The sequence below is a fragment of the Oncorhynchus gorbuscha genome, linkage group LG08 (genome assembly GCF_021184085.1).
Source record: "Oncorhynchus gorbuscha isolate QuinsamMale2020 ecotype Even-year linkage group LG08, OgorEven_v1.0, whole genome shotgun sequence".
Classification (NCBI taxonomy): domain Eukaryota; kingdom Metazoa; phylum Chordata; class Actinopteri; order Salmoniformes; family Salmonidae; genus Oncorhynchus; species Oncorhynchus gorbuscha.
In genome coordinates, this window is record NC_060180.1 from 53,662,761 (window position 1) to 53,687,152 (window position 24,392).

A 24,392-nucleotide genomic window follows, 5' to 3' on the forward strand; every position below is an offset into this window, starting at 1 on the left:
CAACATTCTTCCATGAGAAATTCCATCATTTGGTGTTTTGTTGATCCGGCACTGCTCCAGAATCTCCCTTAAGTGTTCAGTTGGATTGAGATCTGGTGACTGAAACGCACACACCCTTTAAACCCCTTATGCTTGTTTGAGACCCCTCTTTCAAATTTACTAAGATCTCTTCTACTAGTCATGGTAGCCAAACTAATGACCCTAAGCATGATGAGACGTTAAATGCTGAATTAACTCAGGAACCAAACCTGCTTTACTGCTTTAACTGCTTTACTTTGTATCCCTCATTTACTCTAGTGTTTCCTTTATTTTGGGAGTTACGTGTATGTTATTGGGCCAGATAGGGCTGATCCGTGCTGGAAAGGACAATGTGAAAATAAAATATTCTGAAAGTAAAGTTTGGGTCTGCACAATAGTGTGAAAGTGATGTTAGAATTAGAATCTAGTAATCCATGTCAATAAACATTAGATATGCAGCCAACACAGTATTTCCAACCTCAACATATTTCCATACTTGAGCACCATGGAAATGTCATACATGCCATTTGTTTTTTACAGCACTACTACTATAATGTGCCATACATTTCTGTCCGGATCTGGGATGGTAATCAAATGGTATAAAAACTTGCCACGTTTTCTAGGGACGAGGACAAGACATTTTGACCTGCAAGCGATTTACAGTTTGACTAGCAGGATTAAGGGCCTAGGAAAAGTACTAGCCAACCAGGATATCGTTCTAGGAAAAACAGTTATTTTGAGTTCCATTGACTTGACATTATTCAGCCACTATCAGGTGTGATTATGTTATTGGCTATGAGATGACAGCATCATCAAATAAAATAAAATTGTATTTGTCACATGCGCTGAATACAACAGGCACCTTACAGTGAAATGCTTACTTACAGGCCCTTAACCAACAATCATGACATGGCCTGTACTGAACCCTGTACTGAACCCAGTCCTGCCATTATAACGGGCCCGATTCCGACTTTCTATGCTTGTCTTTCCTACGCTTCTCAGTAGTTGGTATTCAGACTTGCCTTATGCAGGTGCATAACAAGCTTTGCAGGCATGGTTCCATTGCACGCGCTGAATACCTGTAATGAAAAAAAACATTGAAAACCCTCCCACTTGCTGGCCAACAGATTTTCTCATGGAGTTTTCATTCAATACGGTTTTCAGTACATTTATCTTAAACCATCCCTTTAAATTTGGTGTACCTTTAATTGTAATTTTGTTGACAGATTAGAATACATTGAGAGAACGGGTTTCATAGTGATCAATGAAAGAACGCCATCTAAATATATGCATTTTTGGCCTCATTTCAGCACCAATTGGTAGATTAAAATACTCCAATCTTGACTATTTAGGCACTTATAATGATTAGGAACGTATGTATGGTTTGGAGAGCCTTTACACAAAATATATTGATCAATCAAAAATACAGTGGTTTGATTCACCCTGAAAGTTGTAATATTTTAAGTTCATCATCCATTAAATAAATGTTAGGCGGAAAGAAAGTGTCAAATAAGATTTGAACAATGGTTCTATAAATCTCCCCTAATCCTCACTACTAATGGAACGGTATGACTATTGTCCAGTCATCGTGAACCATGGCGTCAGGCTCCAGGTTTAACCTGCTGTGTGGTCAGAGTTCCATAATGATTCAAATAGGATTCATGTCCCAAATTATTGCACAACGTTAGTCTAATCTGATCCACTAATGCCAGCAACTCTCAGGAACAACTACATAGACGTGACCGAGGAAAGAAAGGTCAACGGAATGGAATGATGCAAAATGTAAGCTACAAATGGAAGAAAACGAACACTAAAGTGACAGTTATAAATGTACGTGGATATTACTGATACAAAATCTAAAATAAAATGGAGAAAAGCCTGGATATATAATTCAAACATTCTAAAGCGCATTAGGTTCAGCCCCAAGCCTATAGCTTGGGTCTCCAAATTTCATCCATGCAAATTGAGAGCACACAATATTCGGAATAATGGCACAGCTATTATAGCCTACTTCACTGTGGAAAAGGGGCCGCAATACCTCATGTTGATGAGATTTTCAGTTTGTTTCCATATGACTGGTTTGACATTCGTCTCCAGTGATCATAAGGAAAAATAATCTAAAACAATTGCTATGTGTATTTACAAATGGATGACTCATTCACCTTGTTCTTAGCAATAGCTCTTGTCAATTAAAAAAATGCAGTGCATGAAGAATGCTTTTATTTATATTTGAAAAAAGTAAATGCTTTTTCCACTTGAAACTGGCAAGTTCGCTTGACCTTATTCATGGTTTCCTTGCGCGTAAAAGTGTTGGAATTAAGTCAAGATTAGAATAGTTTATCTGTCGACACCTCCACCACACCTTCATTTCTTAGATCTCCACCACGAACGAATAGCAGGTGAATAGCATGTTATTCTCACGCTTAAATTTGTCAGAATACGCATAGAAAAAAGTGCATAAAAAATAAATTACGTTCCATTTATGCTTAACTCGGGTCAGAATCAGCCCCATGCAGAATTGGTTTGAAACGGGGCAGTGCCTTATTGGAAGGTCCAATTTCTGTCAAAATCCAGATAAAGTGATTGACCAGAGTAGGTCTACATTGAGAACTCAAATGTGAAGAGAGGTAACACACACATAATCACATCATTTAGCAGTATTTAAAAATACATGTTTAACACAATGTTAATCCTCCCATGTAAGGATGTTGTTATATCGCCAATGTCTCCCCAACAAACACACATGCAGTATAGGAAGAGGTGACTGAGCAAGGCTTATTATCATGATACAACACAAGAGGAAGTATTTTATGCTATTATTCACCTCTATGGGGTTTTTCAAGTAGCCATTTATTAAGATGACCAATACACACTTGACCACTCAGAAAAACAACATGAAGCATACAAAACAGCAACACAAGATTTACACAACTTGAAACTGCCTCTATATGCACTTATAAAAATAGAATATTTGCTTAAAATGAGTCAGCATAAACTCAACAGGTAAACACCAGCATCCAGTTTTGTATATTAAGTTACTAGAAGGTCACTTATAGAATCTTAGGATTTAATACACTCTCTGTAAGTTGGAAATCAAGTCTTAAACCTGGAACCGATAAGACAATGGTACACAGTGAAATGAAATAAAAGCTTTATTTACAAACATATCTCAACACACAGCCCCAAAGTGTCAAACTATATCAAAAACTCATATTTAATTTAATTTTAGTGTCCTCACCCCCAGATTGAAATACTGACTTGATTGAACTAAAATGGTTTATGAATGATTGCCATTATGTTAAAGCTTTTTTTTTTTAAAGTGCAATAGACTGATATTCATGCATAAGTAAGAACAGGTGTAGCAAGAAATGTAGAGTAGAAATTATCCAAATTTCATGAGCACAGTTACAATCTTGTAAATTCCTAATGCCAAACTCAGCAGATACTCTGCCTTTTAGGGTTCTCTCAAATGAAACTAAACACTAAAGCTACATCATATAAATATATGTCTAGCTAGGTTAATTAATAACCCCAGCCTGAGACAGGAGACCATCAAGCCAGTATATTGCTATTCAGGGAAGCCTGACACACTCATTAGCTCCTTTGTGGCCGGTCAGTGAACCGAAATCTATAAATCTGAATTAAAAAGTCCCTTGCTTTAAGCCCTGCTACAGAAAGACTAAATCACCCATTTCAATAGGAACTTTTCTTTCTTGCAAATAACAACCTCTCACCCACACACTGTAATACTAAACCCCTAAAAAGGGAAATCGAAACTAATAAATACAACCTACAAAAACTGATCCCAAAGTTCTTCAGCCTTGTCTCACATTGCTCCCTCTAAAGCAGAGCTTCAGTCATGTGTTCCAATGGGATTATCCCATAGAGCAGAGCTGAAAAGAGGCTTCCCGGGACTCTGCCTCCTCCTATTCAAACAGGTTAGGTACTGTAGCAGTCCATCCAGACCTAACGACAGGATCTCACACAATAAAGTCTTAAATAAATTAATTCACAAAATACTATTTTTTTGTTTCAAGATGTACAAAGATTAACCATTTTTTTCAAATCCAAATTGATTGGTTATCAGGGTCATTTTGCCTTTGTTTAATCTTTTTTGTAAAACAAACTTCTCAGTTCTCCCCCGGCTACTCTTGTAAGCAGGGAGTGAAAGAAGACATTGCGAGAGGCGAGTGCTTGAGTCATGAATGTGAAGAGATGTCAGAAGGGAGGAGAGAGGCCTCACAGCTAGAGGCTGTTTTCTCAGGTCAGGTGATAACGGCTCCTAATCCTGGGAAGAGCTGCTGTGTGTGGCTGTGGTGCTTCTGCCTGCCGCCTTGCGTTCATAGTTCACCAGTCTCTGTCCCACCAGGTACCTGAGAGAGAGAGGGAAAAAAAGACTTTCAGAAATACCATGCTATGAAAGGAGAGAGCCTACAGAGTGTAAATAGCACACCAGTATGCCAACAAGTATATCCTCAGGAGGCTTGGATAAGTCATTTTATGATTTGTATTGGAAACTATGGTGCTCTACTGTCATAATGGAGACTAACACAGTCTGAGAGACATCCGGAAACCATTTTGTCAGGTCAGTATCGGCAATAAGTAACAACTGTGGTTGTGCTGAGCTTAAATGTCAGAGTACTCACTTGTCATTCTTAATGTGCTCATAAAGGCGCTTAAATTGACGGATTTGGAAGGAGAGGATTCCCACCAGCATGACAACCATGACCAGTAACGGGTAGATTCTCCTCTGCACCAAATTCTGCATCTCCATGGTAACTCCTACAGAAAGAGCAAACAGAGGTTCAATGATAAATTTGCTCGCTTTCCCTCACCAATAATACATATATTTATATCTCTCTGGCACACAACTATAACCAACAATTACACTTTCATTATCTGATAATTGCCTTACCTGGGGAATATTGAGCTACGATGGGGACGATGCCAGCAGAGATGACATAGGGCACACAGAGAGACACCAGTAGCACACAGATAACCGGAGCAGCCAGCTTACGAATGATGAAATGGAGATCAATGTTGCGAATTCCATTAGCGTACACCTAGAAGAGGGAACAACACTAGGAAGTCAATATAATTCCAAAACGTATTCATAATGAATCGGAGCTATATTATTAATGGCATCATACTACAGGTCTTCACACTAATTAGGGTAATAATCATAGTAAAACAGTCTTGTGGGAGCGACCTGTTCGATCACGGTTTTCAGCCACCACTGGGGACCCATCAGAGTAATGGCAGCAATAATTTTGGCATGGAGCACTCCGAGAGCCCAGTCCTGAAACAAAACGTCCCAACAAGAGCAGGTTAGTCTTAAACAGCGGTGTTGGCTATTGTTGCCTCTTCTTCTGTTATCCGATTGTAGGAAGCTAAATACTTCATCATAAAGGTTTTAGGCGCAGTGTCAAATTAGCTGACTGACCGTTCACATCGCTCTGGCCAAACTATCACTTCTTCTCCCTGACATTGCTTGCCTCCCTGACATTTTGTAAAACGCAAACACATTCTGACCGTTCTGATTGGTCACAGAAACCGGTGGGTTAGGCCAGAGTCAGCCAACATGATGACCTTATCAACTGTGATACTGATTGGTTAGAGATGATCCAATCGTTGATTAATTTGTTTTGTACAACACCCCTCATTTTGACGTCATCAGAAATCTATTCTAGGAAGGCAGTTTTAGACAATGTATGGAGTGATCATAGATCAGCAGAATTAAATTCAGGATGAGTCATTAGGCAAGTGTAACATTTTAAGATTACCATTTCAATTCAATGTAAAGCTATATGGTAATTGGTGTTAGATGGGTGGCCCTTACAGTACCTGCCAGGGGTAGAAGAGTGGTGTCTGGTCCAATGGCACCCTGAGAGGAGCTACTATGACCAGCTCAAATAGCAGGCCCAGCAGCAGAGGGATGGCTCCAACCAGCAGCACAGCAACGACCACCGTCTTCAGGATCTACAGTACAAAACGTATAGAAAACAGAGGGCTAGAAACACACAACACAGATACAAGTAGGTATCACTTCACTGAGCGGACTTCAGATTGCATTCGGAGTCTTCCTATATAGAGGACATGAATGACCTAGAACCACTCAATCACACAGAGATGAGCCACTGCCTCCCGGGTGGCGCAGTGGTCTAGGGCTGTGCCACCAGAGACTCTGGGTTCGCGCCCAGGCTCTGCCGCAGCCGGCCGCGACCGGGAGGTCCATGGGGCAACGCACAATTGGCCTAGCGTCGTCCAGGTTAGGGAGGGTTTGGCCGGTAGGGATATCCTTGTCTCATCGCACACCAGCGACTCCCGTGGCGGGCCGGGCGGGTGCAGTGCGCGCTAACCAGGTCGCCAGGTGCACGGTGTTTCCTTCGACACATTGGTGCGGCTGGCTTCCGGGTTGGATACGCGCTGTGTTAAGAAGCAGTGCGGCTTGGTTGGGTTGTGTTTCGGAGGACGCATGGGTCTCGACCTTCGTCTCTCCCGAGCCCGTACGGGAGTTGTAGCGATGAGACAAAATAGTAACTACTAACAATTGGATACTATGAAATTGGGGAGAAAAAGGGGGATCTTTTTAATTTTTTTTTATAAAAAAAAAAAAAGAAAAGAGATGAGCCACTGCAAACAAAAAAAACACAGCATAATAAAAAAGCATAACCCCAAAACATACCGTATTGAAACCACTCGTGTATGTCTTATAAGTGTCTATATTGCCATATATTTTGCAGAATAAAATCACATGCTTATTCTAATTCAGTTGCTGTTTGCATTACAAGTGTGAGGGGGAAAAACAATAAGAATGAGTTAGAAGAAGAGGAGTTCAAGTGTGTGTTGGCGGTGGGTGTTGATCGTCATTACCGTGTTGCAGAGCATTACCATGAGGGTCCACTCCTGGACCTTGAGCAGAATGACCCTCCTGCCCTGGGGCATCCAGGCCAGCAGTACGGTGATGGCCCTGATGGACAGCCAGCACACGTATAGGCCGCACGCTGCCGTGTACAGCTCGTGGATCTTTGCACTGCCCGTCCAGAGAGACATCAGGTACCGGCCGGCGAATACTGTAGCAGGCGGCGGAGACAGGGGGTGAGACAGCAAGAGTAAGAGAGGGTGACAATAGGTAAATGTGGAAGAAAGTGGAGTGGGACGGTGCAATTACATTGAGTGAGTTGAGTGGACAATACAGTGAATTCACCTGGCAACGTGAGGCACACCAGACTGGCCACCAGCAGTGTCACACACATGAACACAATCAGCAGCACAATCTAGAAAAACAATAATGAATACACGTGAATAGACCACATTGAATTTTATTTGAATGCTCTGTGACAAAGATGGCTTAGAGAAAACAAGTGTCAGGTCTAATGAATAGCAAGGCAGGCTACCTCCTACCAGGTGATTCATATTATCATTACTATATGCAAGTTATAGTCATGTCTCACCCTGAAGCTGAATTTAATGGGTTGGTGGTAGGGCTGGAAGCCGACAGGACCTCCCTGCTGTAGGATAGCCTGGTGGGCAGCGTGCAGCCCATCAGGGATGGCGTTGTTATTCCTCCCCTGCAGATTGTTGTTGGCCTGCTGGTCCGCATCATCGTCATTCTCCTCCTGGTCACCCAACAGGTACGAGTGGAGGTCTCTGTGGCACAGACAGCACCGTTAACATGGGGTTCAAAGTCTTCTAACTGACTGAGGTGAGGATATGTGTCAGTCTATAATAGCGCATCTCTGGGGTTTAACCCTGGTGTTATGGGATAACAGCCTACATGAACTACACTATATATTTAAAAAAAGTATGTGGACACCTCTTCAAATTAGTGGATTCTGCAATTTCAGCCACACCTGTTGCTGACAGGTGTATAAAAAAATCGAGCAGTCATGCAATCTCGATAGACAAACATTGGCATTAGAATGGCCTTACTGTGGAGCTCAGTGACTTCCAACGTGGCACCGTCATAGGATATGGAGCTTCATGAAATGGGTTTCCATGGCCGAGCAGCCGCACACAAGCCTAAGATCACCATGCGCAATGCCAAACGTCGGCTGGAGTTGTGTAAAGCTCGCCGCCATTGGACTCTGGAGCAGTGGAAACGCGTTCTCTGGAGTGATGAATCGCGCTTCATCATCTGGCAATCAAGACAAATCTGGGTTTGGCGAATGCCAGGAGAACGCTACCTGCCCCAATGCATAGTGCCAACTGTAAAGTTTGGTGGAGGAGAAATAATGGTCTTGGGCTGAATTTCATGGTTCGGGCTAGGCCACTTAGTTCCAGTGAAGGGAAATCTTAATGCTACAGTATACAATGACTTTCTTGACGATTCTGTTCTTCCAACTTTGTGGCAACAGTTTGGGGAAGGCCCTTTCCTGTTTCAGCATGACAATGCCCTAGTGAACAAAGCAAGTTCGATACAGAAATGGTTTGTCGAGATCAGTGCGGAAGAACTTGACTGGCCTGCACAGAGCCCTGACCTCAACCCCATTGAACACCTTTGGGATGAATTGGAATGCTGACTGCGAGCCAGGCCTAATCGCCCAAAATCAGTGCCAAACTCACGAATGCTGGTGGCTAAATGGAAGCAAGTCCCTGCAGCAATGTTCCAACATCTAGTGGAAAGCCTTCCCAGTTATAGCAGCAAAAGGGGGACCAACTCCATATTAATGTCCATGATTTTTTTATGAGATTCGACAAGCAGGTGTCCACATACTTTTGGTCATGCAGTGTATATCCCAGTAAAATAATGGATTCCAATATAAATGATAGAGCCCAAGAACACTCACAGTCTAACAGAGAGTTGGTTTGTTGTTGTTTGTGTGTGACACTCACAGCAGATATCCAGCGGTGACGGTCCAGGCTCTGACCAGGCCTTTGAGCCACTGGCGTGTGTGACCTTGTTCCAGCAGCGCAGGCAGAACCACCTGAAGTAGCAGCAGCTCCAGAGAGAGCTCACTGACTGGAGCATCACTGGGAAACGGAGACAGACCGAGACATTATCATCATCCATAACTGAGTACATTACAGAGATATTCGTTAGTTACTGAAGAGGCATTTATTCATTACTGAACATGCATTGGTTATTGATGTTGTAGCGTGGCATAATCCGGCCAATGACTTATCTTCCGGTAATTGCAACACGGTCGACTTCGGCCGTAACAGCTTCATGACATTACTAGGAGCCTATGGCTTAAGTCAAGTCATTCCATTGTTATTCCTGGCTTTAAAAAAACTATTTGACCTTTATTTAACTAGGCAAGTCAGTTAAGAACAAATTCTTATTTTCAATGATGGCCTCCCGGGGAACAGTGGGTTAACTGCCTTGTTCAGAGGCAGAACGACAGATTTTTACCTTGTCAGCTCGGGGATTCAATCTTGCAACCTTTCAGTTACTAGTCCAGCACTCTAACCACTAGGCTACCTACCACCCCACTTACCTGTACAGCATGACATTGTAGGGGAGGAAGGCTGGGAGGATGAATTTGATCGTCCTTATGGGAAGCCACAACATTAGTAAAACTATGGAGCCAAACACCACCTGCAGAGAAAGACCAGAAACCCAGTGTTACTGGCACTATATATCCTGTCCAGGCACCCATAGCTATGACATTGTTCATTAGATAGGAATAAGTGGGTTGCAACTCACCACTGATAAAATTAATCTTCTGAGATGTCTGTATATTGGCAGGTGAATCATTTCTTGGACAGGATTAAAATCAGGATCGTTCAGGTTTCTGAGAAACCATAAAACACCAGGCCTCAGCACCTAGAGCGACAATTAGAAACAGATCTAATTGGGATACATAACTCAACAGCAGAAATCTCTTGACATAGGTTTATGGCACCTCAAATGACAGATATGAAGGTATGAGAGAGAATACCATCTTACCTCTCGCAGTAAGAGGATGAACGAGGCAAAGTAGAAGACGTAGACCATCCCTACAAGCCAGTGGAGGAACATGGTGGTGCCGGGAGCAGACTCAAAACTCAGCTCTCTGTCCTTCAGAGAGGCATCAAACATCTCCTGCAACAACATTTGGCTTTTTAATAAAAGGAAAATGGAGGTATCAATTATTATTTTGAAAGGACGCATCATTAAAGCAGAAGAACATGGTCGGCTTACCAGTGAGCAGATGTCGAGCCACCAGCCACAAATGACAGGGAACACACCGATCTCTACGACTACCAGCAGGGATACCTGGTTAATCATAACATCAATATGTATTATAACTGGTGTTTATTTCAAATGACAATAGAAGGCAAATTGTTAGTTTATATTGTAATCCAGACTGAGAATACACTGTATGTATATACTTCTGAGCCCATATACCAGTCAGGCTATGCATTCCCAATCAAGGACAAAATCATTATCATAATGTTCAGTACCTTGACAACAATGTAGCACACTCCTAAAAGGTGTCTGGATCTTTGGAATCTCACCAACGCTGCCAATCCCTGGGATTTTCATTAAGGAAAAAACACATGCAATACATCACAGGTACTACATGTCTATAAGAGACTAAAACTAGGCTATAACACAGTTTTGTAACAGATACCAGAGGATACATGGCACAGTATTAATGTCATGGCCAGGAAGATATAGCCTACGATGGTGGTGATGAGGCCTTCGAAGTGGGAGGCCTGCACCTGCAACAGGAAATGACATTTTTAAAATAATCTTCTTTCTGACACTGCAAAGCAGCTCAACAATGTATGGACAATGTATGGAGCGAGTCATTCAGATTCCAAAACAAACTTCATAAAATCTATTCATACAGATTTAAAATATAATCTCTCTAGTTACACGCAGGAGAAAGGCCTTAAATTCAATGTAATTTACACTAAGATGGTACTTACATTATTTTCAAAGCCAAGACCCACAACTGAGAAATGTCCAATATGATACGGACAAAAAGCTGAAAATAAATGTTAGTCACTGTTATAATATTCAGTTAGATTGCCATTTTGGTATTTAAAAAAAAATGTATCTCTTAACATAAAAGTTTAATGACACGCACCGAACACCAAAATGAAGAGTGTGTTTAGTGAGACCACCCAGAAGACATGCTCCTGATGAAGAAAGAGGGACAACATATTTACAACAACCTGAAGATTTTCTCAAAAGAGTACAACATTTCATCAAACATGGGGAATGAGCAACTTACCAGGAAAACCAAGGAGCCATCAAGACCGAGCATCTGTGAATAAAAAAACAGAATGTTCAATTTCACTTCACATTTCTTATACACAACAATGACCAATGGGTATAACACACAAATTGGCCCGAGGGAATTCTAATTCAAACTCACCCTCTCCCATGTTAGCTCCTCTGCTGCCCGGTCCCATTCCAGGGCATTCCAATTCATGTCATCTACAAAGAGACAAAAGCAGAACCGCACTTATTGACACCTCAAATTAACACTTTGTCAAACAAGCAGTCCAGATATCGCCTACAGATTAATGTCTATGATGGCAAAATATACATTGATATAAAAATGTTGTAAAACGCAAAGCCACCCTCCTAAATTAACCTTTGAAATAAGGCTGCATTAGGTTAACATCTTGAACCTTTATAGCCTGAGAGCCAGTCCATAAATGCCATTATACAAAATGGGGCAACAGATCTGGGTCCAGGCTAGAACCTTTCCATTCGAAGGTTCATACCTTGTGCACCATTGTTGGCGTCCCCTACATCCTCAGCCCCAGCCTCGTCCTCCAGCTCCATGTCCTCTGCCGGGTCCACCTGGATGTCAGGGACCTCAGCCGCTGGACCATTGTCCGCCAGGGGCTCAGCAGCAGCAGGAGCAGGCTGGTTCTCACCCGCCCCCTGCCCAGGACCCTGCTGTTGGGGAAGAGACATGGGACACAAAGGTGGGCGTGGTAGCTCCAGAACATTAGAAGAGTATCTCTGGTTAAGGAAGAGTGTATCGAGTGCCCTTTAAGACTCAACTTAGAAATTACCATTTGCAGTGAAGAAATGCTATAGTTAACACATAATTATGTTCACCCAAAGAGTGACTTTGACTTGAATTTGTAGTGGGATTTTTGGTTACCTCATTAAGTTGTGGAGCTGGTGCATGTTGTGGCTGCTGCTGCTGATTCTGATCCAGCCACTGGGGGGCGCCACCATGAACAATCTGCTCCCGCAGCCACACCAGACTGATGAAGGCGCAGAGTGTACACGTCACCACAAAACAACCCTGCAAGCAGTCCGCCATCAAGTTCTCTCTGTGGATGAAGGGACATTACAATTGTCTCATGGTGAGTCAGAATGTTATTGGCTAAATGACTAGACAACATTTGTTTAATGTTTTTACAGGGTATTGTTTTGTACAGGTTCAGGAGAAAAAATAATGACCATCTTACGTAGAAAGCATATCTAATGGCAGGGTAAGGAGTGAGCTCACAGAGCCGGTAAACAGACACTTGTAGATGCGACCTGCGGGAATAAGACCGTCAACACACACTGACATATTCAACAAGGCCAACAATGGATAGCTTACTGAACAACATGTACCACTAGACTGTGTTTTCGAACATTTGTACTTACATGCTGTGAGAGGAACGACTCCCAGCCAAGCAAAGGCAACTAGTGTGTAGTGAAACCAGTATCTAATAGCTGTGCCTACACTTGTCACCAGCCCCGCAAATATGTCCTGAACAGGCAGTCGGGAAGGCATGTCTGGAGAATAGACTGGAAAAAACAGAGGAAAGAAAGTATCAAAACAGGATATTTCTTTTTCACATCCTCAAATTCCAATCTTCCTTTAATGGTCCTAATTGGGTCCATTCAGAATTAATAAAAGCTTGCATTGGATCATAATAGTTGTCTGGTCAGAAATGTGGCAAAGTATTTTCTATTGGTATCATGACAGACTGCTTGTCCTTTAGACAATTTAATCATCTGAGAAAACTACAATTTAACTCTCTCACTAAATGAATGAGGATGGCAGACGGACTCCGGAAAGAGAAATAGAGATTAGATTGAGCAACACTAGAGTAATGGATTAGTATAGACAAGGCCATGCGTGTGTCCCCTAGGCCTGTCTTGAATGATAACTAGTCAGGGTAGCTCACAGTCTTACTCAAATGAGAATAAGTAATACTTCCTGATGCTGATCAAGACTGCATATGCACTTCAAAATAAAATACTTCAAAAAATAAGTTAGAGGTCAGTCATTGGATGATGAAATTGGACTGCAATCCCTCTGTCAAAACAGGCAAATGATCCTATGAGGTAGGTTAGGCCTATACGTTAGTCACGTTGTTGGAACCCCATATAACTTAAGTAAATGCTGCATTGAATAATATGTTAAACAGAATAGGTATATATAAGTATAGAAGGAAATTAAATTGAATGACTTACTTGGTGTAAAAGCAAATCTGTGTTTGCATAACTCACAGTATTCTTTTCTGCTGTGTTTTAGCCATTGTACCAAGCTGTGAAAATACATATGGATTATATAAGTGTGGAGTCACATGTGCAGCAATATAAAAGATCAATTTCAGTTGCTTAAGGACAGTCCATCTAGCTAGATTTAGCACAGAGAGCGATCTAGTAGCAGAGTCCATCTCTGGCTAACAGATCACATTTTCATTGCAACTTGTTAAACCCTGGCTTCCCATTACACTGTTCCCATAGTAATACTTGGCTCTGCTCCTCTCTGTTGAATGTATCATGCTCTGGCAAGAACCCAGTCTGTCTCTAAAGAAATGCCACTGGCCCTGTGTTTGAGTATACAACCAACCAGCAACACATACCATTCTTGATGGATGAATTTTATACTTCCTGTACAAACACAGGGGTGATAGAGTGGCTTGTCCTGGGTTCCTTCAGACCGGCAGACCCGGCATATATCCCCTGCAGAAGACAAGGACATGAATCAGACAAAATCGAGAACAGGGTTCATGAAATTCAGATAGGCTTTATTTTGAGAAACCATCATGTGCAACTTGCATGAAAACAGAGCGAGCAGATCTTTCAGTGATCTCAAGACTCTTTTTGTCAGGACCTTTCATTTGTAAATACTCTGGGGCTTTTGATTAACTTTACAAGAGAGCAACGAATCATTTCCATGCATTACCTGTCACCGATCAAGTGATTGGCAGCACTAATGGGTGGCACATACTGGGTGGGTTGCCAAACAGGTACATTCTATATTATTGTTGTTATGTTAGCTATGTTGATTAGTTAACTAGCTAGAACTGGAGGACGGATACATCACACGTCTATTGAATTGAAATGTAATCAACAACGCGTAGAAGTGCAGAGAAGTCAGTAAGCTAGCTATTAACTAGCAGTGATAAAGGTGGGTTATACTTCATATTGGACTTGGTGAGTGCATGTAACTTAGCTAAACCTAGCTAACGTTAGCTAGTGATGCTAGCTACTTCATGCAGGTTGTAGCTTCTGTAGAAAAAAACGGTTAGTCAATTTGCGACAAAACAGATTCTTAGAGGCGCAATCAAATGTGTCACAACAGGAGGTTAACTAATTCTGTAACGTAAATTTGTTAACAAGATGGGTTGACGAGGTTGCTAGCTACCTTCCTCGGCGGTGTCCATCTTGAATGCTGACGCACACTATCCTCTTTTCAGTCAACACACAACACCGTCTGGCTAGTTGGTGAAAAGCCTAGCAGCCAGCGAACTAAAAAAAACCATCTCCGAATGATGTTCGATTCGATGACTGGTTACAATGTAACTTCACTATTTGATTCCCCGTGGGGATACAATGTAGCAATTTTATCAGGCACTCCGGGGGCTAGGCTAGCTACGGTAAAAACTGCTATGCACAGCAACTATCAACATGCTGACGGTATTGAGTTACCGTACAAGAGTAAGCTGCGCACTTTTATATTTTTAAAAATTAACATTAAACAAATACGTTTTAAAACTTTAATTCCATATTCAGTAAAATTAAATGAATTGTGTTAGGTAGTAAGGAATGCAAGATGGGGAATTTGCTTAAATTATCACTTTTTTTTATTACTGACTCTCACACATTTGATAACATCCTGGGAATGATTTTCAAAGCAACAAATCCCTGAGGCATTCAGGGATGAACACAATTAGTATGACGTGGTAGTGTCATCATTGCCCAGGGGCTGATGTGGAGTTACAAAATGTCCCTGATGTGTTCCTCTTTCTGTTTTGAACGACTCTGCATCGTATACCCACACGGTGTCTATTCCTTCTCCAGCGGTGCCATCGGGTGCCCAGGTGGGAAAAGGGAAACGGCAGGCCACCACTTTAGCTGTGCTCTGTAGTTCTGTCTGCAGTTTGCCCTCCAACTTATCCATCTGTGAAGTAATACAATCAATCATCATATTGAGGCTAATATTGTTGATGTAGTGCTGATGTGTGGTGGCATTTACAAAATAAAAAGCTACCATTATTTTGTCAAGTCTAGCAGATAAATAAGAGTTAAACTCACCATCTGAGGTACTCCAAATATGACAACATTCGAGTACTGATTAAAGCTGACCTGAGAACCAGGGCATACACATACATTAAAAGAAAGACCCAACATTAGTCCCCCCTGTAATGGGTATTAGGCTACTACATAAATGTTATTTTGGATGAAGAATAATTTGTAAACGATCACTGGTGGATTGACTAACCTTCCATAAATCTGAAATGTGGAAGGAAGTAGAATGATGAACACCCGCTCTCCAAGCTCTGTAACGGGAGTACCAAACCAACCATGGATTCAACTCAAATCCAACAGCTCGAAATCCTTTCTTTGCAGCTGCTATCACCTGCAGAAATTAAATATGTGCTTAAATCAAAAGTGCCAGTGTTAAGAGCAACATAATACTACACATGTCCAGCCTAACAGTCGTCTGGGATGCTAATAGGCTACAACTAAATTCCCTCTAATGCAATTTGTAACTTTAATTTCCTGTCAAGAGTGCAACCCCTGCAAATTGCACAAACCCAAGTTTCTAACTTAACAATCAAAAGTGAAGTCACAATCACAAATTCAGACAATGGCTGGTCGTCTTCTGATCAGACTACTAAGTGTACTTACTATTCTTCCATCCCCACTTCCAATGTCCACGAGGGATCCAGATCTCGCCTGCAGCACTTTCAGGACATTTTCCACCTGTGTTGTAGTTGCGGGAACATAAGGTAGGCACACCTTTCTCAAAGCAGGTGCAACAAATGGACCTGCAACAGCGTAAAGGGCAACCAATGACCCCCCGACAATTCCAGTTGCGATCAGTCCTAAACGTTTTTTGAAGCCGGTGTCTTTAGCATTAACGTTACATTGTATCGCCTCAGTTTCCAATAGGCTTTGTTCTGCCATGATTACTTTGAATCAATGAATGAGCGCGAGCTGCTGGAAACCTCTTCTCCCACTGTTAGCTAGCTACTCATCCAAGGACATTTATTGATAGTTACGTCATTCAAGAACATATAGAAATTACGAGACTAGCCAACAGAAGTACACTTAAACATGTGGGACGTAACTAAATAGCAAACTGACATAACATTTGAATGTCAGAAAAGGTGAAAATACTTTATTAGAATCGAAACCTCGCTCTGGACCAAGGTGTGCTGCAGCTTTTTGTCCGACTTGATGTGAAATACAGTTTCGGTAGTTCCTAGTTCCACTCGTTCATCATGCTTTTTCCTGTGGTCAACATACTATCCTCTATTACTACCACTCTATGTGTCACAAAACCAAGCATTTAATAATATGATGTTGATGTAAAATGATAATACATTTGTAAATGTAATAACAAAACAGAGGTACAGTATTTGGAGATGGGGTAGTCTAGACAACACAGAGGGAACAATGTATTATAACTGACAGGAAAAAACACTGTATAGACAACACCATTCAACAATAAAAAGCTAAATATTAAATCATAACAGGTGCAAACACATTATGTATATTGTATTTTTAATGTACACAGTCAAATGGGGAAAATAAACAACTTCATATCCACAACATATATAAATTAAAACCAAGGGGACACCATAGATCATATCAGAATGTGTATGTTTTTTGTTCACAAAAAAGACTTACAAAACCACAACCATTCCATGATATGCATTCTTAATTTGTAGGCTACTCGTGTGAATCCAAGCAGAACAAAAACATATTTATTTAAAACAAATGGAACAAGCAAAGAGGAACAGAACATTTGTGTGGTTGTAGGGCATGCATGTTCCTCATACCTCAGAAATCATTGGACATTGACTGATGTGCAGCCAGGACATGGTGGCTCTGGCTCGGGGTCTGACAGTCATCCATGTCGTCATCCTGGTCACAACCATCCTGCCCGTCCTGTGAGTAACTGTACTTCATCATCAGTATATTCCTGTGGCTGGAGGGTGTGGCCTGGTGGGACTGGGAGAGAGGCATGTCTGACATAATGGCTGCGTCCCGCACACTCAGGTTACTTTGGCTTCCCCTGATGCTGGACACCTGGGAGTGGGCTCCGCCGCAGTGGTGGTCACGAATGCATTTGGACGAAGACCGTGTGAGTTTGTGAAACTTATCAAAGTCCTCGGCCATAGCCATTTCACTCATGTGGTCGGCAGAGGCTGCCCTCCGCAGAGTGCACAGTTCATAATGTGGTGGCTCGAAGGTTTCGTGGAGCAATGTGGGGTCAAAGTCATCCCTCCTGATGATGTATTTTTTGCGTGGCTGTTTAACTTGAATGATACTTGCCACAATGAGAAGGACAACCACCAGACCACAGGTGACTAGAATGATTGCGACATTGGTGTGGTCAATATTGTCTAAGATGCTGGCTTTCCTCTTCTCTGTGGACAGTAAATATTACATACAATCAAGTTTTCTATTTTGGCGTCTAGGTTTGAATTGTGATGAATGGTGTGATGAAAGTTACATTTAGATTTATCAACATTACATTTAGAAGGGCACCATTAACTTGTACTTTTGTCATACAGGTTAACCTAAAACATTGACTGTAGTTCATATTTATCAGCTCTATACCCAAATGGAACAGGTGTCTCACCTTTGCAGTTGTTCTCGTCCCAGGGGTAGACACAGTTCTGGATCCCGTTGCACACTAAGCTGGTGTTGATACACATGTTGCTATGGCAAAAGAAAGCCTCCGCTTCACATGGAGCTGAAAACAAGGGGAAGATAGCTTTATTCCCGAAACATTAAATAGAGTTTTAAACTAATGAATTAGATTAAAAAGCTAACAATAAGGCTCACTGCCAATAAGGCACACTGCCACAACAAACTTCAACAAATGCCAACAAACAGACACCTATATGCAGTTTTTTTTGTCAGTGTTTGTTGGTGTTTGATGGGGTTCAATGTGGCAGTGTGCAAGTGGCTTTAGACCACGTTTGGTCCAGGAGTGTTGTTACTACACTGTTAAAAAAAATCTAGTTGTTTCAACTAATTATTATTAAGTAACTGGTTCCACAGTTACTCACTTGTCGGTCAAAGTGTTAGCTGAACATTTTTAGTTAGCCAAAACTTAGCTCCAGCTCAATTCAAAATGCTCTGTTTGCTTAACTTGTCTCATATATTAATTTAACTAGAAATTATTATTTGGGCATCTTAACTAAGAAAGGCTATGCAACTGTTTACACACACAATGCCTTTAATTAACATACACATTTTTCAGTTGATATATTTGAGAGACATGATTACATTGTGTGTGTTAATGTATACAGTAATTATTATTCAACAAACATGCCTGGGATTTGAACTCACAACCTTTTGGTTCACAACATACTGATCTTCCTGCTATGCCACCATGTCTGTGTCAATTATCAGTTAATCTGACTATTCTCTCATCATTGATTTGATTGACTTAGTTCAACATTTAGGGTTTTCTGTATACAGTAGTAGTCTAATGTTGGTGGGGCATATTACTCAGTTTTAATGTTACTTCTTAATCACGGTGATGAATAAAATATTTTTATTTGAGTGTACTTTCAACAGAGCTGAGATTTACATTGAAGTGCAAAGTGTAGCAATACAGGTCAAATCAATCATTGACACAGGCATAGCAGGAAGATTGGTATTCTGTAAACCAAGAGGTTGTCAGATCAAATTGCAGGTGAGGACATGTTGAATAATAATTACTGTATACATGGACAATGTAATCATGTATTTCAACATGTGTCAAATGTGTAAGTTGACAATATTGTATGTCAAAAGCACATTGTGTGTGTAACTGGTTCCACAGACTTTTTTTGTTGTTGACGAAGATGCCCATATAATAATTTCTGGTTGAATGAACATATGAGGCAAGTTGAGCAAAGACATCATTTTAAATTGACTGAATTGTTGCCTAAGTTGGAGCTTAGTTTGGGCTAACTAAAGAATGTAAGTTCAGTTAATACTTTGATTGAAAAGTTGAGTAAACTAAAAAAGGTTGTGGAACCAGTTACTTAATAATAATTAGTTTAAACAACTATATATTTTTTTACATTGATACAATAACCCTGTAAAGGAGACCCTGTATTCCCTGCGACTGCCTCTCTTTACAAACTAATTGGAACATTTCAAACAATGTGTCAAAAATTAAACATAGCAGTAGATGGAGTGGAAATGGTGTCAAATTAATTCACTAACGCTCTAGGAAGGTTGTGAAAAGGATCCGGAAGCGGCTTTTTCGGCTGCCCTGATCAGCCCACATTCGTATGACCCCCACCGAGGTAACCAACATGACATCGTTGGCCACTGTGCTGCAGAATTTGTTCTTCAGGTGCTCCACTGAGCTACTCCCGTCGTACACAGCCACAAAGTTACGTTTGCATTCATTGGAGTTGTGCATCTCATATTCCAAAAATCGCAAATAGATCTGCAAAAAAAATTCAAATAACAGTGTGAAACAACAGGTTTCCAACCAAATGGGAACTTGACTTGTGTATCTTTTGAACAGCATGTTTTCCAGAAGACTAATGGAGAATGTGAGTGAGGGATATTGCAAATATGAAGAAGAAAAAAACACAAGAACTGTACTGACCCTTCCCTTTGGTGGCGCTCGAATGAACCACCTACAGTCCACAGCCTCTGTCTGCAAGGCTTTGCCCTCTTTGAGTATTGCTGCAGAGTCAATGATCCCATCTGATCCACCCAGATCAAATTCGCAAACTGTAGTACAGGAGAGTCCATTGCACAGTGTGTTAGTTACACAACAGTTTGCTGTTACAATATACAGTATGTTTACATAGGTGATATGAGAAGAACCGTGTACCTACAAGGCAGAGGCGGTAGGACACCCATGTCTTTAAATTCAGGATCTGAAAAGAGAGCACACAACAGTGAACCTATTGTATATTTTTTCTGCCATTTCACAAAATACATGGCCAGCAATGCATATTCTTGACTGTGTGAACTCTGTCCTTAGTTTAATCCATTCTGCAATCATCCACTTGTCCTTCATAAAAAAAAATGTTGAGACAGAAAGAACAGGACTTCTATCCTAAAGCTTCACCATTATGATTTGTAGGTGGATTAATAATCCTTGGACCAGCTTTATACAGATTAGGCTGCACAAGCAATGAGAACCAAGTGATAAAATGGGACTTCCAAAATGTTTTCCTGAAAAAAATCGAAAAAGATGAGGTTGAGGCAGAAACCAGTTTTCGAAATATTAATATAAATATAAAACAGTTATATTTAGAGGCAGATCTTTGTAATATCACCATGGCTGCAAGGAGGAGACAGCTGAACTATTTAAAACCTAACCTCAGCCATGAATCCTTATTAATCCTCTTGTTTCTTACCTCTGTATCATGGATTATTCACTGTGTGTGTGTGTGTGTGTGTGTGTGTGTGTGTGTGTGTGTGTGTGTGTGTGTGTGTGTGTGTGTGTGTGTGTGTGTGTGTGTGTGTGTGTGTGTGTGTGTGTGTGTGTGTGTGTGTGTGTGTGTGTGTGTGTGTGTGTGTGTGTGTGTTTCAGAAGATGTACTGAAATAAATACGAAAATATATGAAACATATGTCAATCTTGCTTTTCTATCTAGTTTAAAACAAATATTTACTATAAACACTTACGCTTATGTAACAGTGTAGTAATAAGATGATGATCGGTCAATGAATTATCCTGCCACTGATGAGAGGAATTAGAAGAGATTAGCATTTGGCACTAAAGGATTCATTACTTCTGAGATAAACACTTGGAAATCAGCTTGTACTTCTCTACCAACGCAGGCCTGGGAAGGCTTTCTATTGGCTAGAGTATTGTTGCATGGATACTTTTTTTGTGGATAGTTTTTGTAGTATTAGTCCTGCAAAATGTACCCTCACACTCACTCACTCCTCAAAATGTGCCACTGTGTTTCAGGGAGAGATTATATGAGAATCAATTTATATCTATTTATATCAATCTTTGTTCATCTTTTGACACTAAAGTATCTCATCGGAACTTGTGGATGAGCCACTCACTTCAAGTCTTGATTCCAATGGAGGGCAGGCAGTGATATCGAATAACCATGTCTACTGGCAATGTCAAAACCTTCACAAGAATGTGAGGTTACTAAGACACATTTTTGTAAGATTGATCTGATGAATGTCTTTGATTGGGAGAGGGAAACAAGGAAGTGGATTCATCTCTCCTCCCAACGTAAGTGCCCTATAAATTCTGCCAGTAATAAATTGTCAGCTGCATGGGTATCCCTTAAGCCGAGGCTCAGAGCTGACAAGCTGTACTCCCCTGAAGACAAGCTTTCATTAACTGGGTGAAGGAGGAGATAACCCCCCCCCCCCCACCCCTCCCCAGTTGCAGCATGTGTGCCTGCACTACAAATGCAGCAGCTGATATGAACACAGACAGCAGTAAGCACCACACCAGTCTCCTGTAGCTCTAGCTCAGTCACTGAGCTGTGACTGGTAAATTATTTGGCTGAAGTCCTCTGCATTAACTGGATGTGTCCAACTTTATGTCAATATTGTGTCTGTGTGTCTCCATGTGTGCCTGGGTGAGACAAACAGTTAGCCTGTCGGAGTCACACATTCAGCAACAACCTCAGAATAACACTGCGAATATTGAAACGGTTAAAGCAAATCGATGTATTTGAAATTATATTACCTTGAGTGAAGTTATAGCGTGCTGAAAATCCAATTGCTTCCAGTTCGCCGTCTGCAACAAACTTTATATGCAGGTATCTCCCACTTGATTTAATATACAAAGGGCTTTCCTGGCCACAGTATCGACCAATTAAAGTGGAGAAGGAAAAGGGCCCATCGCGGACTTCAATGTGGTCAAATTTGCATTCCCATGAAGGCTCTATTGAATATTTCTCATCAAAGAAGAGGTCGATGCATTGTCTTGGTGAAGCTGAGAAAACACAGTGGGGAAATGTAAGAAAAAGAAACACAATATCCAATGAAGGAAACATTTACTTGTTGAGATGGTGTTTATGTCTTACCTTCAATGATATAAATGCATGTTCGCTCTGGTGGGTACTTTTGGGGGTAGTTGGGGGAGGTGAACAGGCCTCCCTCAGCTTCCTTTATCCAGGTGCCACATTGGCCTATTGGAGTCACCCCTGAATTGTTTGTCACTGAAGCACAAGATTAATGTTCAGGTGCCAATCATACAGAACCATTATACCATCCAGCTTTGTCTGACATTAAAAATGTATCAAATGTATTGTTATTGATCTGGTGTTTCAATGTCTTCTTCATTACACAGACATGACTTTTCCCAGTTTGGTAGATTCCAACATAACAGGGAAATAAATAACTCTACGCACAGTGTGTATTTCAGTGTTACCTGCTTTTTTCCCCGGTGTACCAAACAATCCAAGAGTGATTAGACTTGCAACTACTGCTGTAAAAATAAAAGTAAATGAAAGTTAGAAAAAAATACCCAGAAAACAATTGGCTATGGAAATTGTGTTTGTGTATGTTACTAAACCACAAAATAAAATTATGTTCCACAAAATACAGAAATTATCATTTCGTTTCATAGCATAATGAATTCACATGTAGCGTTTTAAACTAGTTTTTAAAGCGTCATTGCTGGAAAGTTCAATGGCAAGAATTGATTTAACTTTATGCTGTTGACCATCTAACTACGATTTTAAAGAGATCATGTTATACAAGCAAAAGTAGACAACATTTACCGAGAGGCAAGGCAAATTTGTTCACCATGTCTAATCCTTGCTGTTTTCAATCCCAAATATTTCCAAAACGAAATGAACGAATCATTATTCCGTGCAACGGGAAAATTAAATCATCATATCCACGATATCCCTATTTCATCTCAGTGTAAACAAAACACAAATACAAAGTTACGGGAGGAAAAGCAGTCTCAATCCATCCGCTGCTGCTGTGACAGGTCTGAACGTTCTCCTGAGTCCCGATTTCCATCCAAGCGCAGCGACGATAATCCGACCGACAGCAACCTTCAATGAGTATAGTATCCTTGACAGTTGACATCGTGCCAATTTCCCGTATTATATCTGCCACATGCCGGTGTACATCATCATTGGTCTCTGTGCTTGTGTTATTTATTTCCCGTGGACTTTCTGCATAAATACTTGGTCTGGACACTTCAAGCCAGACACTTCAAGCCAGCTTTCTCTCAAATATATAGGATATTAAATTCTGGTAGTACTGTAATAACTAGTTAATAAACTATAATGATGTTGTTTTATGAAGGAACCGCAATTCAGCTTCAACTCAAGCTCAATTTTCTTTTTTTGTGTGGCTCCTGTCACTACAGACCCTGGTTCGATTCCAGGCGGTATCACAGCCGGCCGTGATTGGGAGTCCCATAGGGCAGCGCACAATTGTCCCAGCTTCACCTGGATTAGGGTTTGGCCGGGGAAGGCCGTCATTGTAAATAAGAATTTGTTCTTAACTGACTAGTCTGGTTAAATCTAATAAAATATTAGAGATGAATTAGGGACAGGGTTTGGGTCAATTTGGAATTTTGGAATTAAAGTTCGAATTTGAATTGTTCACACCCCACAGGAAGCAGAATTGAATTTGAATTAAAAGAAGTAGAATTGAATTGAAACAAATACAAACAAATTCAACTGAGACATGAAACCTACATTAGGTACACTCATGAAAATCGATGGCTCATACAGACAGTGAGTCACATTGCTGTGGCTTGCTATATAAAACAGGCAGATGGGCATCGAGGCATTCAGTTACTGTATATTGAACATTATAATGGGCAAAATAAGTGACCTAAGCAACTTTGAGCTTGGTATGATTGTCGGTGCCAGGCGCTCCAGATTCAGTATCTCAGAAACTGCCGCCCTCATAGGCTTTTTTTTTGATTCTTGTCATGGATGGGCTATTGCCACACCACTCTTATCAGCTAAAAACAACAAGAAACGGCTCCAGTAGTCACGCGATAACCAACACTAATTTGAGGGGTGAAAAAATGTATCTGGAACATGATA

General features: G+C 41.0%; 3 protein-coding genes across 5 annotated transcripts; all 3 read right to left on the reverse strand.

The window, feature by feature from the left end:
- Positions 1 to 3,155: 3,155 nt before the first annotated feature.
- Positions 3,156 to 14,801, reverse strand: LOC124041820 (E3 ubiquitin-protein ligase MARCHF6-like). 2 transcript variants are annotated; one of them, XM_046359875.1, is made up of 26 exons: positions 14,568 to 14,801; positions 13,783 to 13,882; positions 13,388 to 13,461; positions 12,572 to 12,715; positions 12,388 to 12,460; positions 12,075 to 12,249; positions 11,686 to 11,863; positions 11,331 to 11,392; positions 11,187 to 11,219; positions 11,040 to 11,091; positions 10,879 to 10,937; positions 10,588 to 10,668; positions 10,408 to 10,476; positions 10,145 to 10,219; positions 9,911 to 10,045; positions 9,668 to 9,787; positions 9,459 to 9,559; positions 8,854 to 8,991; positions 7,473 to 7,668; positions 7,226 to 7,295; positions 6,910 to 7,091; positions 5,863 to 5,997; positions 5,228 to 5,317; positions 4,934 to 5,081; positions 4,665 to 4,800; positions 3,156 to 4,391 (listed from the first exon to the last, which is right to left on the reverse strand). In XM_046359875.1, the coding sequence occupies exons 1-26, from the start codon at positions 14,584 to 14,586 to the stop codon at positions 4,301 to 4,303; spliced, it is 2,736 nt and encodes a 911-aa protein (XP_046215831.1). In that variant the 5' UTR covers positions 14,587 to 14,801; the 3' UTR covers positions 3,156 to 4,300. The 2 variants fall into 2 exon arrangements, with proteins under 2 accessions (XP_046215831.1, XP_046215830.1); XM_046359874.1 differs by having other exon boundaries at positions 6,892 to 7,091.
- A 104-nt stretch (positions 14,802 to 14,905) lies between these two features.
- On the reverse strand, positions 14,906 to 16,580 carry atpsckmt (fATP synthase c subunit lysine N-methyltransferase). The gene is made up of 4 exons (XM_046359878.1): positions 16,055 to 16,580; positions 15,645 to 15,782; positions 15,458 to 15,508; positions 14,906 to 15,323 (listed from the first exon to the last, which is right to left on the reverse strand). The coding sequence occupies exons 1-4, from the start codon at positions 16,331 to 16,333 to the stop codon at positions 15,093 to 15,095; spliced, it is 699 nt and encodes a 232-aa protein (XP_046215834.1). The 5' UTR covers positions 16,334 to 16,580; the 3' UTR covers positions 14,906 to 15,092.
- Positions 16,581 to 16,798: 218 nt separating this feature from the next.
- On the reverse strand, positions 16,799 to 23,367 carry LOC124041821 (neuropilin and tolloid-like protein 1). Of its 2 annotated transcripts, none has more exons than XM_046359877.1 (9): positions 23,100 to 23,367; positions 22,748 to 22,801; positions 22,401 to 22,535; positions 22,061 to 22,309; positions 20,230 to 20,271; positions 19,995 to 20,122; positions 19,601 to 19,829; positions 18,018 to 18,131; positions 16,799 to 17,802 (listed from the first exon to the last, which is right to left on the reverse strand). In XM_046359877.1, exons 1-9 carry the CDS (start codon positions 23,125 to 23,127, stop codon positions 17,213 to 17,215), a joined length of 1,569 nt encoding a protein of 522 aa, XP_046215833.1. In that variant the 5' UTR covers positions 23,128 to 23,367; the 3' UTR covers positions 16,799 to 17,212. The 2 variants fall into 2 exon arrangements, with proteins under 2 accessions (XP_046215833.1, XP_046215832.1); XM_046359876.1 differs by having other exon boundaries at positions 16,800 to 17,802; positions 22,748 to 22,804.
- Between the last annotated feature and the right edge of the window lie 1,025 nt (positions 23,368 to 24,392).

What these genes read in the sequence shown, in the direction of transcription:
- LOC124041820 (XM_046359874.1), bottom strand. An exon ending in GGCTCGACATCTGCTCACTG is followed by an intron (nt 10,046 to 10,144) that starts GTAAGCCGACCA and finishes ATGTTGTTGCAG; the next exon opens with GAGATGTTTGATGCCTCTCT. An exon ending in CGTAGCTCAATATTCCCCAG is followed by an intron (nt 4,801 to 4,933) that starts GTAAGGCAATTA and finishes CTCTTTCTGTAG; the next exon opens with GAGTTACCATGGAGATGCAG.
- atpsckmt (XM_046359878.1), bottom strand. Translation starts at nt 16,333, where the DNA reads ATGGCAGAACAAAGCCTATTGGAAACTGAGGCGATACAATGTAACGTT. An exon ending in GAAGTGGGGATGGAAGAATA is followed by an intron (nt 15,783 to 16,054) that starts GTAAGTACACTT and finishes TAATTTCTGCAG; the next exon opens with GTGATAGCAGCTGCAAAGAA. An exon ending in ACATTTCAGATTTATGGAAG is followed by an intron (nt 15,509 to 15,644) that starts GTTAGTCAATCC and finishes CCTGGTTCTCAG; the next exon opens with GTCAGCTTTAATCAGTACTC.
- LOC124041821 (XM_046359876.1), bottom strand. Translation starts at nt 23,127, where the DNA reads ATGGTGAACAAATTTGCCTTGCCTCTCG. An exon ending in CAAATTTGCCTTGCCTCTCG is followed by an intron (nt 22,805 to 23,099) that starts GTAAATGTTGTC and finishes TTATTTTTACAG; the next exon opens with CAGTAGTTGCAAGTCTAATC. An exon ending in TTTCACAACCTTCCTAGAGC is followed by an intron (nt 18,132 to 19,600) that starts GTTAGTGAATTA and finishes CCTTGTTTTCAG; the next exon opens with CTCCATGTGAAGCGGAGGCT.